General features: G+C 45.2%; 1 protein-coding gene across 1 annotated transcript in view; it reads right to left on the reverse strand.

Annotated features, from left to right (window-relative positions):
• Positions 1–2767: 2767 nt before the first annotated feature.
• Positions 2768–17681, reverse strand: part of LOC120928727 — a 46779-nt gene continuing 31865 nt past the window's right edge. The window contains exons 3-6 of the mRNA XM_040339721.1: positions 15278–15571; positions 8827–8976; positions 3669–3718; positions 2768–3367 (exon numbers count right to left, since the gene is read on the reverse strand). Coding sequence (XP_040195655.1) covers positions 3110–3367; positions 3669–3718; positions 8827–8976; positions 15278–15571 — 752 coding nt within the window. The 3' untranslated portion in view covers positions 2768–3109. The remainder of the gene's footprint in view (positions 3368–3668; positions 3719–8826; positions 8977–15277; positions 15572–17681) is intronic.

The following is a 17681-nucleotide window of genomic DNA, read 5'->3' on the forward strand; positions in this document are numbered from 1 at the left end:
AGCCCACTCTACTTTTTTATATTGCGGATTGGAGGTAGGCGTTTGTAAATGGACACAAGTCCATTTACATCTGCTACTCCTTAGAGGTGAATGGAGGGTCCAATTGGGTCAGACTGACCATGTCAAAGGGGCCTATGGATCAGTGCATGTAACCCATGGGTGCGCTGCTCTGCACCTGCGGATCAGTTTGAAAGCAGCCCAGTAACCACTGCAGAACAGACATGCCCATATATACACTGTGATTTTAGTAATAAACTGAGCTTTATTAACAGTATTCTATTCCATCCCAGAGAAGGAGGTCAAGGGCCACATCAGAGGGCTCCGCGGGCCACGTGTGGCCCCCAGGCCACTGGTTGGGCACCTCTGCCTTAGGGTGACCAGACATCCGCGGTTTCAGGGGACAGTCCCTAGATTGAGGACACTGTCCCCGGACCAAGTCTGTTCCCGGTTTTCTCCCCGGATTAGATTTGAACAGGGGCTGGGGCAATTTCAAAGACAGTCAGTGCAGAATAAAAAAAAAATATCTGAATCACACACCCCGGCTACTAGCTTAGGGGGGTGTATGTTTTCCCATTATCTGTGCCCCTTTCTAATGATTTTGTGCTGGTCGGAGCGGAGGGTATATTTCTTCAGTTTCGGGTGCCCATTCAGCTCCGCTCGCATGTTCTTCTGCCTGGGCTCAAGTCCTGGCCAGCCGTCTGCCTGCTTATCTCCTTGCCTTCCCTGGTGGAGTGATCTTCCTCCGCACCCCATCCAGTAGTATACGGGGCACAGAGAGTGAGACTTCACAGGCTGTGAGGCGGGCGGCGAATGGGCAGAGAGTCCCCGGATTTCATTTTAAAAATCTGGACACCTTACCTTAGGTGAAACTTCTGAGGAAGTTCTTTTCACCACTCAAAGGACTCATGGAGTTCCAATCCTTCCTACTACAGATTTAGTGACTCAAACTCACCCTCTGGCACATCTAGATGGACCATCCCAATATCAGTGGCTTAGAGAACCTCACTCCTTCTGATAAATGGTGGGAGGTTCCCTTGCTAAATTTGTATATCAATGAGAATTATTTGGGTTTGTGTAAATGTTGACTTAAGTTTTGCTTTCAGTTGTTTATTTAGGTTAATCTAAAGCTGTGGACATTATATGTTGATAGACTCGGCCCCTCGTTTTTTTTTCTTTGGTAGGGGGGGGGGTATGTAGCCAGAGGCCTGGTTAACAATAGAGAGTGAGATGTGGCTGTAGCTGCCCTGGTTCAGGAAAGCATTGTGCTGTGGGCCCTGTAGTCCAGAGGAGAGAGACTCTACTGTAATCAAGAGCTTTTGAACTGCATTTGCCAGAGGGCGATTGTCAGGAGGAAGGTAAAGAGCTGCATTTTCTTCAGGCTGTCACCTTCCTCTTGCCATTAGAGAGCCCAGAGAGTGCACATCGCTGTCCAGTGAGCACCACCACTGCTGCATAGCAGTAGTCTAGACAAGGCCTGAAGTGCTGAGTCCAGATGTGCCAACAGCCAGATTCTCCTAGGTGCAGAGCAGAGAGTGGACTAATGGATGTGTATGGCCGGAGGGTGAGCTGCGATATCACTGGCGCTGGTGAGGTTCTGTTGTTGTGATTTACTATCTGCTGCTAGAAAGCATGACCTAGCCCCTTAGAAACTGACCATACAGCCATAGAGTAGCCTTTTTGCTGCCTGCAGGGTTGACTGGGACTATTCTCATGTGCACCAACAGTACAACTGGACCCCAACTGTGGCCGGCTGAAGAGTTAGGACTAAAGACTACTGCATAGAAACCTTCACCAATTGCTTATGCTAAGAGGTACCTCTCAAGGGACATTACACTATATCCTAGCCATTCTCCTAGAGTACACTCTAGACAAGTTTTAGTAATTTTATTCACATTGCAATTAATGCTTACAGTATAAACTGGAAAAAGAAAGAAAATAAATACAAAACCGTTATACATTTTCATTTAAAGCTGTATATCAATCAAATAGAACATACACTTGATCCGTAGCTCAGCTATGGAAGCAACAAAAAAAACGAATACAATTAAATATTTAGATCGAATGCATCTCTTCTACATCATGAGATAATAAATTTAAACTATAAATACTTCTAGCTGGATTCACGTAGGGCGGCGTATGTTTCAGCCGGCGTAGCGTATCGTATTTACGCTACGCCGCCGTAACTCAGAGAGGCAAGTGCTGTATTCACAATGCACTTGCCTCCTAAGTTATGGCGGCGTAGCGTAAATGGGCCGGCGTAAGCGCGCCTAATTCAAATTGTGAAGAGGTGGGGGTGTTTTATGTGAATAAACCATGACCTGACGTGATTGACGTTTTTAACGAACGGCGCATGCGCCGTCCGTGGACATATCCCAGTGTGCATTGCTCCAAAGTACGCCGCAAGGACTTATTGGTTTCGACGTGAACGTAAATTACATCCAGACCCATTCACCGACGACTTACACAAATAAGGTAAACTTTTCAAAATTCAACGCGGGAACGACGTACATACTTAACATTGGCTAGGCCAGCTTTTTGTTGGACTAACTTTACGCCTGAAAGCGCCTTACGTAAACGGCGTATCTTTACTGCGACAGGCAGGCGTACGTTCGTGAATAGGCGTATCTCGCTGATTTACGCATTCTAGGCGTAAATCAGCGTTCACGCCCCTAGCGGCCGGCGGAACTAGACAGCTAAGATACGACGGCGCAGGCCGTCGTATCTTAGCTACACTTAAGTGTATCTCAATTTGAACATACACTTAAATGGTACGACGGCGCAGATTCAGAGTTACGCCGGCGTATCTACTGATACGCCGGCGTAAACCTCTCTGAACCTGGCTATCCATATTTTAAATATTGATCCTCCATTATTGAACACATACAATCCTGGGTCATCGTGATGAGAAGAAGAGGATCTAGGGCAGTCAAAGAGGGTAAAACAGTAACGTTGGTAATTATTTGAAATTTATATGTTTCCAGTGGTAAAAAGTTATCCAGGGACAATCCTAAACTAGGTGAGTTCCTTAAAAATGAGGACAATTGGCAGTTGAACAGAAGCTGAATTTGGTTTAGTTCGCTGTCCGCCTGGACTCTGGTATGTCGGCAGATTATTCCCAGTCGGGGTAAGTGGCACTTTGCTCCAGGGGTCTGGAATCCGGAGTGGACATCCTCAGGGATGCATAACACACGTTGCCCAAGTCCTTGTCTGTAGAGTCACCTGTGAAGGGCTGGGGAGGAATGGCTATCCTCACTGGAGCGTACTCTACCACATCAGTCCCATTATTCCCATTTCTCTCCTCCCTCCTCTGTCCAGCAGATGGGTGATGCAGAATGGTGGAATAATGGAGATCACCGGCGTCGTTCTCCTAGGGAGACCAAAGCAAGAGAAAACGAATTAGGAACTTGTGTAGATGGCCATTCATCTCAAATGCAACATTTTCTATTCAAGCACAAGAAGAGGTTGGGTTTTCATCTACTTTGCCTACAATGCAAACCCTGCAGTGTCTAAAGCAGAAAGTGTGGGCCCTCCCCCCCCTGAACCATACCAGGCTACGTGCCTCCAACTTGGGGGGGGGGGGGATTTTTGTCAAGGATCCATTCTGGGTTGGGTTAGTGCAATAAGGGACTGTCTGTGATGGATCAGTGGGTAAGAGCTCTGCCACTAACCTGCGTACATGTCTGTCCATCTCTTCTCTCAGCTGATGGTGTCTGGGATCCTGCAAGAATAAACATAAAGTGCAATGCTGAGAATATCATCAACAAGGAATAACTTTTTTTAATAAATGAACAAATAAATAAATAGTGTTCAGCTGTATAATAAACTAAATGATGCAAAAATGATACACAGAAAAGACCCTTGGGGTGTGTGTGTGTGTGTATATATATATATATATATATGTATATATATATATATATATATGTGTATATATATATATATATATATATATATATATATATATATATATATATATATATATATATATAAAATATATATTAACCACTTAAGACCCGGTCCTTTATGCAGGTAAAGGACCTGTCCAGTTCTTGCGATTCGGCACCGCGTCGCTTTAACTGACAATTGCGCGGTCATGCGACGTGGCTCCAAAACAAAATTGGTGTCCATTTTTCCCCACAAATAGAGCTTTCTTTTGGTGGTATTTGATCACCTCTTCGGTTTTTATTTTGTTGCGCTATAAACAAAAATAGAGCGACAATTTTGAAAAAAATTCAATGGGGCAGATCCACGTAGAGCCGCGTAAAATTGTGCGGGCGTAACGTATCTGATTTACGTTACGCCTCTGCAACTTACACGGGTAAGTGCTGTATTCTCAAAGCACTTGCTCCGTAAGTTGCGGCGGCGTAGCGTAAATCGGCCGGCGTAAGCCCGCCTAATTCAAATTTGGATCAGGGGGGCGTGTTTTATGCAAAACTACTGTGACCCGACGTGATTGACGTTTTTTCGGAACGGCGCATGCGCCGTCCGTGGAATTTCCCAGTGTGCATTGCTCCAAAGTACGCCACAAGGACATCATTGGTTTCGACGTGAACGTAAATAACGTCTAGCCCCATTCACGGACGACTAACTTTTTCAAATTTCGACGCGGGAACGACGGCCATACTTAACATTGGCTGAGCCTCATATAGCAGGGGCAACTTTACGCCGGGAGAAGCCTAACGTAAACGTCGTAACTTTACTGCGTCGGCTGCGCGTACGTTCGGGAATTCGCGTATCTAGCTAATTTGCATACTCGACGCAGAATTTGACGGAATCGCCACCTAGTGGTCAAAAAAAAAATGCAGTTTAGATCCGACGGCGTAAGAGACTTACGCCTGTCGGATCTAATGGATATCTATGCGTAACTGATTCTAAAAATCAGGCGCATAGATACGACGGCGCAACTGAGAGATACGACGGCGTATCTGGAGATATGCCGTCGTATCTCGGTTGTGAATCTGGGCCAATATTTTTTACTTTTTGCTATGATAAATATCCCCCAAAAAGATATAAAAAAAACGTTTTTTTTCCCGAGTTTAGGCCGATACGTATTCTTCTACCTATTTTTGCGAAAAAATATCGCAATAAGCGTTTATCGATTGGTTTTCGCAAAATTTTTAGCGTTTACAAAATAGGAGATAGTTTTATTGCATTTTTATAAAAAAAATGTTTTACTACAAATGGTGGCGATCAGCGATTTTTTTTTCGTGACTGCAACATTATGGCGGACACTTCGGACAATTTTGACAATTTTTTGGGACCATTGTCATTTTCACAGCAAAAAATGCTATAAAAATGCACTGTTTACTGTGAAAATGACAATTGCAGTTTGGGAGTTAACCACTAGGGGGCGATGTAGGGGTTATGTGTGACCTCATATGTTTTTCTAACTGTAGGGGGGTGGGGCTGGACGTGTGACGTCATTGATCGTCATTCCCTATATCAGGGAACACACGATCAATGAAGCTGCCACTGTGAAGAACGGGGAAGCTGTGTTTACACACAGCTCTCCCCGTTCTTCCGCTCCGGGGACCGATCGCGGGACTCCGGGGGCGATCGCGGCCGCGGTCACGGAGCTTCGGACCGGGTGGTGGGCGCGCGCCCGCGACCCACGGCTGGGCACTTAAAGAGGACGTACAGGTACGTGCTTGTGCCCAGCCGTGCCATTCTGCCGACCTATATGTGCAGGAGGTGGTCCTTAAGTGGTTAACTGTGAAACAAGTGCACAGGTTTTTATATATAAACATATATTATATATATTTTTGAAATTTATATATAAAAATGCAGAGTATATATATATATATATAAAATAACCTGTGCACTTGTTTCACAGTTAATATATATTAATATAATAGATAGGTAATAGTATGTACTATATATATGCAGTGTGTGTGTATATATATATATATCCAGTATATACTATTACCTATAAAATTGGAAGGGAAGAAAAGAAAAGGAGAGAAGGACGCATTTATAAATCTGTCACATAGACAATGGGAAAATATAAACATTAATGCAATGAAAACGTCTTCTCCTATAAGCAAAGAACTGTACTAGTTTAACCCCTTCAATACGGGGCTTTAATACCCACCTCCATACCGGGGGGCCTATTCCGGCACTTCTCTCCTACATGTACAAATCATCATTCTTTTGCTAGAAAATTACTCAGAACCCCCAAACATTATATATGTTTTTTTAGCAGATGCCCTAGGGAATAAAATGGCGGTCATTGCAACTTTTTATCTTACACGGTATTTGCGCAATCATTTTTCAAACGCCTTTTTTTTGTAAAAAAAAAAACGGTTTCATGAATTAAAAAATAACAAAACAGTAAAGTTAGCCCAATTAATATGAAAGATGATGTTACATCGAGTAAATAGATACCTAACATGTCACGCTTTAAAATTGCGCACACTCATGGAATGGCGCCAAACTTCGTTACTTAAAAATCTCCATAGGCTACGCTTTAATTTTTTTTACAGGTTACCAGTTTAGAGTTACAGAGGAGGTCTGGTGCTAGAATTGTTGCACATGCTCTAACGCACGCGGCGACACCTCACATATGTGGTTTGAACGACGTTTACATACGTGGGCGGGACTTACGTGTGCGTTCGCTTCTGAGCGCGAGCTGTCGGGGACAGGGGCGTTTTAATTTTTTATTTATTTATTTATTTACACCTTTTTTTTTTCCGATCGCTTTTATTCCTATTACAAGGAATGTAAACATCCCTTGTAATAGGAATAGTGTGTGACAGGTTCTCTTTAAGGAGAGATGCGGGGTCAATAAGACCTCACATCTCTCCTCCAGGCTGGAAAGAATGAGATTGTGAAAAAAATTCACAGATCTCATTCTTACTAGCCGCAATTGCGGTTTGTTTACTTACTGGTACCCGGGCGTGACGTCATCACATCGCGCCCGGGCCTCCGACGATCATAGAGATGACTGATGACCATCTGGTCACCAGTCATCTTTATGCCTCCCATCCGGCGCACAGCGATCATCTCTCCGGGCCCCCGATGGCACGGGAGAGCCCAGAGAAGCACCGGATGGCGGCGGGAGGGGGGGATGTCCCCTCCCGCCGCCTATGAGAACGATCAAATGGCGGAACCGCTGCTATGATCGTTCTTATGGTGCGCAGTAGGGATGTCCCGATACCGATACTAGTATCGGTATCGGTACCGATATCGAGCATTTCCCAAGTACTTGTACTTAGGGGGAAATGGTCCGATGCTTCACCCGATACCTGGGAAGTCAGGTGGGGGGAGTTACTAGTCTTCTCCGTGTTGTCTTCTCCCCCTCCGTGCCGCTCTCCCCCCATGCCGTCTTGTTCCCCAGTGCCGTCTTGTTCCCCGCGCCACTCTCCCCCCGCGCCACTCTCCCCCCGTGCAGCTCTCCCCCCGTGCCATCTTGTTCCCCCGTGCCGTCTTGTTCCCCCGTGCCGTCTTGTTCCCTGTGCCGTCTTGTTCCCTGTGCCATCTCGTTCCCTGTGCCGTCTTGTTCCCCCGTGCCGTCTTGTTCCCTGTGCCGTCTTGTTCCCTGTGCCATCTCGTTCCCTGTGCCGTCTTGTTCCCCCGTGCCGTCTTGTTCCCCCGTGCCGCTCTCCCCCCTTGCCGTCTTGTCCCCCTCCGTGCCGCTCTCCCCCGTGCCGTCTTGTCCCCCCTCCATGCCGTCTTGTCCCCCTCCGTGCCGCTCTCCCCTTGTGCCGTCTTGTCCCCCTCCATGCCGTCTTGTCCCCCTCCGTGCAGCTCTCCCCCCCATGCCATCTTGTCCCCTTCCGTGCAGCTCTAACCTGGCTCCTACCTTTTCCGAATAGACAGAGCCAGTGATCACTGACTCTGTCCATTCACATAACTGAGCATCGTAACCTGTGATTACGATGCTTCAGTTTATGAATGGAGAGGAGCTTCTCTCCATTCATTTCAGCTGAGGATGCTGAGAAAGGGACTGTGGAGTCTGTGTCCCTAGTCACTTTCTCTGTCTTAAAGGGGAGATGTCAGAGCTCTGTTAAGACCCCTGATATCTCACCAAAGCCCCCCCCCCCCCCAACAGGGCTGATTAAAAAAATGAAAAAAATAAATAAATAATTTAAAAAATAAAATGTAAATAATAATCAAAAAAGAAAAAAAAACACACTGACAATCCACTACACCCCCCCCCCCCTTTAAAAAAAAAAATCACTTAAAAAAAAAAAATAGTAAAAAATAAAAATTGTGGGGAAAAAAAGTCACGTGACATTCGGTATCAGCGAGTACTTGAAAAAAAGTATCGGTACTTGTACTCGGTCTCAAAAAAAGTGGTATCGGGACAACCCTAGTGCGCCGGATCGCCGCCGGAACAAAATGATATCAGAAATCACCACACAAAGTACAGGACGTCATATGATATCCACCCGGGATAAGAGATCCCCTTTTTGGACGTCATATGACGGCGTGCGGTTTTGAAGTGGTTAAGAAGTAATTATTATTATTACAATTATTAGAAGCAAAAATATGATTGTGCTATACAGCTGCATAAAAAAAAAATTCAGCAAGTGAAAAGTTAAACATTACCAACTGCTTCTTGCAACATTGTATCTAGCACTGCAGGAAAGAATAACATACTTACCATATATATGTGTATAAAGTACACTGACATCTAGTGAGAGTTCTCAGTATTGCAGCCAATAATCCCATCATCCCAATATGCAGTTTAGTACGTCCCATTATCAGTGTGGGTTCCAGGATCTCCAATCCACATATCTACACTTGCATCCTGCCCCGGAGTTTTTTTTTTTATATATATAATTTTATTTATAAATCATCTGACATGAAGAATTCTGCCTTCCTCACCTCTTCTAGCCGCACATCTTCTCCAGTACAGGATCACCGCCAAGCAGAGGAAGGTGACGGGTATCAGAGAGTACAGGTAGAGATAGTTATTGCTTGAAGAATCTCCTTTATGCTGAGTATTATTAATAGGAGTGACCGGGGTGGTTAATGCTACGGGGAAAAAATAGAAGAAAATAAACATTTTAATGTATGAATTACAATAAAATATATATAGTGGTAGGTTGCAGTTATTTGGTATATAAATGTGTGACTGCAGCAGCTTAGATAAGTAATTAGCACTGGTGGTCTTGCAGAGGTGGTGCCTGTTCTTCTGGATTGGGGGAGCTTCTTCCATCAAACCCCAGAACCCCAGATTGGTCATTCAACAGTGTGTGTCTATGTCAGGACCGGGCAGAAGAGGCAGCTGCCTTGGGTACTTCGGCAGGAACTGAAACCTATTATTGTAAGGTAACCCAGAAAACCAGTGCGAGCGCAGGCTCATGCGCACTGTTCACGTGCTAATACTTCTAGGCATGTAATATTTGTGTTCATCGTGCTCGCATTCATGCGCGCACGCGCGCACGTGCACATACAAATTAGCGTGCATACTTGGCGCCCAGCTGCCTTTTTACCTGGCCTGTCACCATGAGCATTTGCTGAATGGTCTACACCCGCACGCCTGAAGTGTATTAGAAATAGTCAGGGCCGATCCGCCCTATAGGCTCACTATGCAAGCCGCTTAGGGCCCCGCAAAGCTGCGGGGGGCCCCCCCAAATTACTAGAGGTCCCGCCTGGTGAGAAGTCATTTTCGGCCCCTCACCCCGCTTCTCAACTCGCTGGCTGCATGGGAGAAGAGGTAAGAAGTCAGCACCAGCACCTCACTTTAATGTAAGATGTCATTTCCGACAGCACAACCCCCCCACCCCCGCTTCTCAACTTTAATGTGAAATGTAATTTTGCTTAGGGCCCCAGGGAGGCCAGGATCGGCACTGGAAATAGTACAACATGGAATGCACTGTAGATATAAGATGAATAACCCGCCTGCTTAATCTAAATCAAGCTATATCTCCGTCCACACCAACAACACTACACACAGAGATTTATTTTTCCTGAAATCCGCTTTCAGGGCAGCAAGTTTCTGTACCTCCTTTGAAATGCGGCGAAGTCTGTTCACCACTTTATCCTGGAATGCTGATAAGGACTCCCCTTGCATGGGGACAGGCCCAGGATCCAATGCAGCATGAGCACATGGTGTAGGCCTCTCGGGAGCCCCCACCTTTGTCTTCCCCAACATGGTTCATGCTTGCCTGGGAAAAGCCTGCAGGACAGGCCCCAGGATTGCTGCTTCTCTCAGCTGAGATCCCAGCAGATTTAAGGCCCGTACACACGGTCGGACTTTCGGCCAACAAACTTCAAAATCAACAAGTTTTCAAATTTGTCCGATCGTGTGTACGCTCCATCGGACCAACTTTTTCGCGTTTCATCGGACAAAAAGTTCGATCTGCAAACAGACAGTCCGATGGTGCCTAGTCCGACCGTGTGTACAGCAAGCCATCGGACTTTTGTACAAAGTGCAAATACGCATGCTCAGAACCAATGTGAAAATCAACCAACAATAGCAGAAGTTAACCAAAGGGTGGCGGTAAAGAGCAGAAAAAACACGTGGGCCCGGATTCAGATACATTTACGTATCTTTCGGCGGGCGTAGCGTATCTCAGATACACTACGCTGCCGTAACTTAGGGCGCAAGTTCCGAATTCAGAAAGAACTTGCGCCCTAAGTTACGGCGGCGTAGTGTAAATGTGTCGGCGTAAGCCCGCCTAATTCAAATGTGGCTAGTAGTGGGCGTGTTTTATGTAAAACTCTCATGACCCCACGTAATTGACGCTGTGAATGTTTCCAAGTGCGCATGCTCCAAATTCCGCCGCAAACTGTCAATGCTTTCGACGTGAACGTAACTTACGTACAGCCCTGTCATGGACCTTGAGATATTAAAGTGTTTCTACTTGACATCTGTTACACAGGAGAGGGACATTCAATGCAAGGCTTTTGAAATGCTAAGTGGAACCAGCTTGTGAAATACCTTTTATTGTGTTCTGCAGGTTAAGAGCGGGTGTCGGAGTCAGTCCGTCTGGCTAGAATTGGGGATTGAAGGTTAATTGAATCTATTATGCATGTTTGAAGATGTATGTGTTTACGCTAAGGGACTTTGTATTGTTCTAAAGGTTAGAAGCCTGTCAGCTGTATTGAATTAGCATTCTATTGTCTAAAGCAATGTAACCTCTCAGAGGTAGTAATTAAGTAGACCGGGTTATTGTGTACATTGATTACCCCCTGGGGCTTCTGTCTCAATACACAAGTCTTTCTATCCAAGCTATTGGACCAATCCCTGTTGACAATTTCAAGTCCTCATTTGCATGGTCAAGGAGGACTTGAGTGAAGACTGCATATACTTTACAATTGACCAATAGGAAAGCGGTTGTTGGGAGTGGGATGTTCCAAAATTCTGTATAAAAGTGTGCTGTGTACTTGAAAATAAAGAGTCCTGTTTGAACTTACATACAGCCTGCCTGGTGTTTGTTCTTAATGGGTCCGAATGGCACATAGCTGTAATTCGGATCCCGGAACCTTGGATGACTGTACCATCAGACATTGCAATCTGCAAGCTGACTCACTGGTAGCAGAGGAGTGTCGGGAGAGCAGGACCTGGGCGAGAAAGGATCTCGTCACAAGCCCTATTCGCGAACGACTTACGCAAACAACGTAAAATACAACGCTGTTCGGTTGTTTCTGACGTCCATACCTAACATGACTTACCCCTGCTTTATGAGGGGTAACTTTACACTGGAAAAAGCCTTACGTAAACGACGTAAATAAATGCGCCGGGCGGACGTACGTTTCTGAATCGGTGTATCTACCTAATTTGCATATTCCTCGCGTAAATCTACGGAAGCGCCAACCTAGCGGCCAGCGTAAATATGCAGCCTAAGATACGACGGTGTAAGAGACTTACGCCGGTCGGATCTTAGGGAAATCTATGCGTAACGAATCAGTCGCATAGATACGACGGCACTCAGAGTTACGACGGCGTATACGGAGATACGCCGTCGTAACTCCTATCTGAATCCGGGCTGTGATGCTGGGAAAGTTTTAGAAAAGCTTTCAGAAAAGTCCGAGCGTGTGTATGCTATGGGTGTGACCGGACAAATCACTTCGGACAAAAATCCAAGGGAAAGTTTGTCGGATGTCCGACCGTGTGTATGAGGCTTTAGCCAAAAGCTCCCTGAAAAACAGCACCACCTGGTGGAGAAGCTCCTCTGGTGCTGAGACTGATGTGACTGGCTCAGTATTCTCTGTACAGCACTGCAACATATGTCAGAGCCAGGGCTGTCTTAATGAAAGGGCACTGCCCAGGGGCCCCAGCTGCATGGGGGGGGCCCTGCACTTTCCCCAAAGCAGCTGGTCCTTGAGCCCACGCTGCCCTTTTGTTACTTTGCTGTACAGAATGATTGTTCATGTAGTTAATGCGGAGCTCCACCCAAAAGAGGAAGCTCTGCTTGTCTGCCTCCGACCTACTTGATTTCTGTTTAACCCCTTAACGCCCGCCGCACGACTATATACGTCCGCACAATGGCACGGACAGGCAGAAGGACGTATATATACGTCCCTGCCTTTCCGCGGGTCGGGGGTCCGATCGGGACCCCCCCCCCGCTGCGTGCGGCGGGCGGATTCCCTCGGGGAGCGATCCGGGACGACGGCGCGGCTATTCGTTTATAGCCGCTCCGTCGCGTTCGCTCCACGGAGCTGAAGAACGGGGAGAGCTGTATGTAAACACGGCTTCCCCGTGCTTCACTGTGGCGGCGCATCGATCGTGTCATCCCCTTTATAGGGGAGACACAATCGATGATGTCAGACCTACAGCCACACCCCCCTACAGTTGTAAACACACACTAGGTGAAACATAACTCCTACAGCCCCCCCTGTGGTTAACTCCCAAACTGCAACTGTCATTTTCACAATAAACAATGCAATTTAAATGTATTTTTTGCTGTGAAAATGACAATGGTCCCAAAAATGTGTCAAAATTGTCCGAAGTGTCCGCCATAATGTCGCAGTCACGAAAAAAATCGCAGCCATTAATAGTAAAAAAAAATAATTAATAAAAATGCAATAAAACTATCCCCTATTTTGTAAACGCTATAAATTTTGCGCAAACCAATCGATAAACGCTTATTGCGATTTTTTTTAACCAAAAATAGGTAGAAGAATACGTATTGGCCTAAACTGAGGGAAAAAATAATTTTTATATATGTTTTTGGGGGATATTTATTACAGCAAAAAATATTGCATTTTTTTCAAAATTGTCGCTCTATTTTTGTTTATAGCGCAAAAAATAAAAACCGCAGAGGCGATCAAATACCACCAAAAGAAAGCTCTATTTGTGGGGAAAAAAGGACGCCAATTTTGTTTGGAAGGCCACGTCGCACGAGCGCGCAATTGTCTGTTAAAGCGATGCAGTGCCGAGTTGTAAAGACGCCTTTGGGCATTTAGCTGCATATTGGTCCGGGGCTTAAGTGGTTAACTGCACTGTCTCCATTGTAGGGGCCCCAGAGCATTTCTTTGCCATGGGGCCCATGATGCTATTAAGATGGCCCTGGTCAGAGCTATATAAATGGATAATAATAATAATAATAGTGTAAATGGGATTATTTACTAAAACTGAAAAGTGCAAAATCTCCTTAAAGAGCCCCCTGGAGGTGTGGACTGTATCTGAGTGTGGATTGGGCATCAATGTGACTGGTTGGTTATTATTAGACAATGACTGAAATGATTGTTTCTTAGGCTTCTTTCACACTATGGATTGTATGTCCGTTTTATAATATCCGTATTACACCTATTAACGGACTTTTATTAACGGATTTAATAACGGATACATACGGATAAATATTTTACCATTCTTCCTTTATTGAAAACGGATAATGTTTATCCGTATATATCCGTATACATCCATTATATCATTCCTTTCTAACGTCCGTTAATAAAAAACATTTCACCCTTTCTTGAAGTCCAGCTCCAGAAGTCGCATGGATATTCAGGGGAACCCCGCCGTCAATTTAAAACAAAAATGACGTGCGGTTCCCCCTAAATATCCATAACCAGACCCATTATCCGAGCACGTTGACCTGGCCGGCCGCAGAAAAGAGGGGGGGACAGAGTGCGCCCCCCCCTCTCTCCTGAACCGTACCAGGCCACATGCCCTCAACATGGGGAGGATGTCCCCATGTTGATGGGGACAAGGGTCTCATCCCCACAACCCTTGCCCGGTGGTTGTGGGGGTATGCGGGCGGGAGGTTTATCAGAAGACCTTTCCTCTTCATGGTCTTCCCCAGTGACGTAGCAGAGGTACGTCAGAGGGGGCAGGGTCACGTGACGGGTGGCTCTGCCTCCTCTATATAAGAAATGTCACAGCTTCAGCCGCTCATTCGCCGGGCTGTGCTCAGCGGTGAGAGGAGGTCCGGGATGCTGCTGCGCCGGATGGATGGATCTTCACATCGCCGGAGCGGAGATCACCCGACGCTGGATCTTCTCATCGCGGGAGATCACCCGCACCCGTCGCTGGATCAGGACAACGCAGGAAGCCGGGAACGAGTGGATTTTTCAGCGCTGGAGTTTTTTTTTTTTTTTTTTAATAAAGGACTTTATTCTTTTGTGTCAGTGTGTGTTTTTTTACAATACTTTTTACTTCCTTCGTGAAATGGTAGAGGTACAGTGTACCCCATTACCATTTCACACAGGGGGGGGGTCAGGATCTGGGGGTCCCCTTTGTTAAAGGGGTCTTCCAGATTCTGATAAACCTCCCGCCCGCATACCCCCACAACCACCGGGCAAGGGTTGTGGGGATGAGACCCTTGTCCCCATCAACATGGGGACATCCTCCCCATGTTGAGGGCATGTGGCCTGGTGCGGTTCAGGAGAGAGGGGGGGCCGCACTCTGTCCCCCCCTCTTTTCTGCGGCCGGCCAGGTCAACGTGCTCGGATAATGGGTCTGGTTATGGATATTTAGGGGGAACCGCACGTCATTTTTGTTTTAAATTGACGGCGGGGTTCCCCTGAATATCCATGCTCAGTAAAATTAACGTCCGTTAACATAACGGACATTTACGGAGACATTTACTAACGTCCATGTGCCATAGACTTCAATGTTAAAATATAACGGACGTTAATATATCCGTTACTTGCAACGGACAAAAAATTTACAAAAAATAGTGCAAGACCCGTCACATATTCCGTTATAACTAACGTCCGTATGTTATAACGGACTATTACGGATCTTTACGGAACATAAAAAAATCCCATAGACTTTAATGATATTTTATAAAGGACGTATAACTTCCGTTTTTTAACATTATCTGACGGATTTTAAAACGGATTATTAAAACGGATTTATTTTGTAGTGTGAAAAGGGCCTTACCTGTGACTGACAGTAATGTCCCATTCCCTCTGTATGGATACAGGTGGTTGTCCCGCACTGTGCAGGTGTAAAGTCCGGAGTCATTAGGGGTGACAGAGGAGATGGTGAGAGAGTTCGGGGTGACGGTCACTCGGGATGAGTTCTCCAGATTCTCGAAGGATCCCTGTAAATTCCAGGAATGGTTCAGAGTCACCCCCACATTGACATTCTTCACAACACAGGACATCCGGGCCGTGTCACCGGCAGACAGGTTGAGAAATGGAGGATCCTGGATCACCGTCATAGAGCCGACACCTGGGGGGGAACAAATCACATTCCCGCCCACTTATTATATATATATGAAGTATACTTTTTAATTAACTAAACTCAAGATCTATGATCTATAAAAAAAATATAAAGCAACAATCCCACCTATGCACCACAGAAGAATATATATAGGGGCAGATCCACAAAAGAATTACGCCAGCGTATCTATTGATACGCCGCGTAATTTTAAATTTCCCGCGTCGTATCTTTGTTTTGTATCTACAAAACAAGATATAACTGCATCTGGGATCGATCCGACAGGCCTACGTCTTAGTACGCCGTCGGATCGTAGATGCATTTTTCCGCCGGCCGCTAGGTACGGCGATCCACGAACGTACGTCCGGCCGGCACATTTTTTTACGTCATTTGCGTTCGGCTTTTTCCGGCGTATAGTTACTCAATGTTAAGTATGGCCGTCGTTCCCACGTCGAATTTTGAATTTTTTACGTTGTTTGCGCAAGTCGTTCGCGAATAGGGATTTGCGTAGAATGACGTCACCGTCGTAAGCATTGGCTTGTTCCAGTTTAATTTCGAGCATGCGCACTGGGATACCCCCACGGACGGCGCCATTCAAAAAAAACGTTGTTTACGTCGGGTCACGACGTATTTACATAAAACACGCCCCCATCACATCCATTTGAATTCCGTGCCCTTACGCCGCCAAAGATACACTACGCCGCCGTAACTTACGGAGCAAATTCTTTGAGGATTAGAAAAAAAAATTACGGCGGCGTAGTGTATCTTAGGTACGCTACGCCCGGCGGAATCATGCGCCGATCTACGTGGATCTGCCCCATAATGTATAGTGCAAACAAGATTAAGTGAAATAGGATTTGAACTGTTTTATTAGTAATTATTAATCTTTATTTTTCCATGTATTTATTATTATCGTATTTTTAACTACTGAGGAGGTTGCTCATTATAGAATCAATTGCATAGTCATTTTATTTAAGAACATTCTTGGGGGGCTTTACATTTTACATTTTACGAGATTGAATTACTATTGCTATTTAGGTGAACGTGTTTAATCTGAGACATAGTCATGGACTATGGGTTTTAGGATCATTCTTCTTTTGTAACTTCTGTGACTCATGAGCACGGATGGTGAGCATAATGCTTGAATTCCTGCCCCGGTGTCACGGTCGTAACATATGCTTAAATGGTTAATCATTTGCATATGACATTCTAAAAAAAATGGAGGATTCTGTGCCATACAGCCAATCCCTGGATGAAGTCGTGATGACGAAACGCATTTGGAGGTGGCTGTACAGAAGTGAAATGTCACAGACAAACCGGAAGTGACGTATCACGAAAAAAAAACAGATACCATCGGTCGAGTGAGACGCAGGTTTACTGAGATTTGTGTCCATTGGCATCGGTTGTTGATGGAGATGGATTTTATTGCAAAAATGCCTTTTTAACTTTGCAAAATGTGAGAGGAATGTTTGATTTTTTTTTTCTTTGTTCTTTTTTTTATTAACCACTTAAGCCCCGGACCAATATGCAGCCTAAAGACCCAAGGGGTTTTTACAGTTCGGGACTGCGTCGCTTTAACAGACAATTGCGCGGTCGTGCGACGTGGCTCCCAAACAAAATTGGCGTCCTTTTTTCCCCACAAATAGAGCTTTCTTTTGGTGGTATTTGATCACATCTGCGGTTTTTAGTTTTTGCGCTATAAACAAAAATAGAGCAACAATTTTGAAAAAAAAGCAATATTTTTTACTTTTTGCTGTAATAAATATCCCCCAAAAACATATATAAAAACATTTTTTTTCCTCAGTTTAGGCCGATACGTATTCTTCTACCTATTTTTAGTAAAAAAAATCGCAATAAGCGTTTATCGATTGGTTTGCGCAAAATTTATAGTGTTTACAAAATAGGGGATAGTTTTATTGCATTTTTATTTTTTTTTATTTTTTTACTACTAATGGCGGCGATCAGCAATTTTTTTCGTGACTGCGACATTATGGCGGACACTTCGGACAATTTTGACACATTTTTGGGACCATTGTCATTTTCACAGCAAAAAATGCATTTAAATTGCATTCTTTATTGTGAAAATGACAGTTGCAGTTTGGGAGTTAACCACAGGCGGCGC

This window comes from Rana temporaria, chromosome 2, assembly GCF_905171775.1.
Source record: "Rana temporaria chromosome 2, aRanTem1.1, whole genome shotgun sequence".
Classification (NCBI taxonomy): Eukaryota; Metazoa; Chordata; class Amphibia; order Anura; family Ranidae; genus Rana; species Rana temporaria.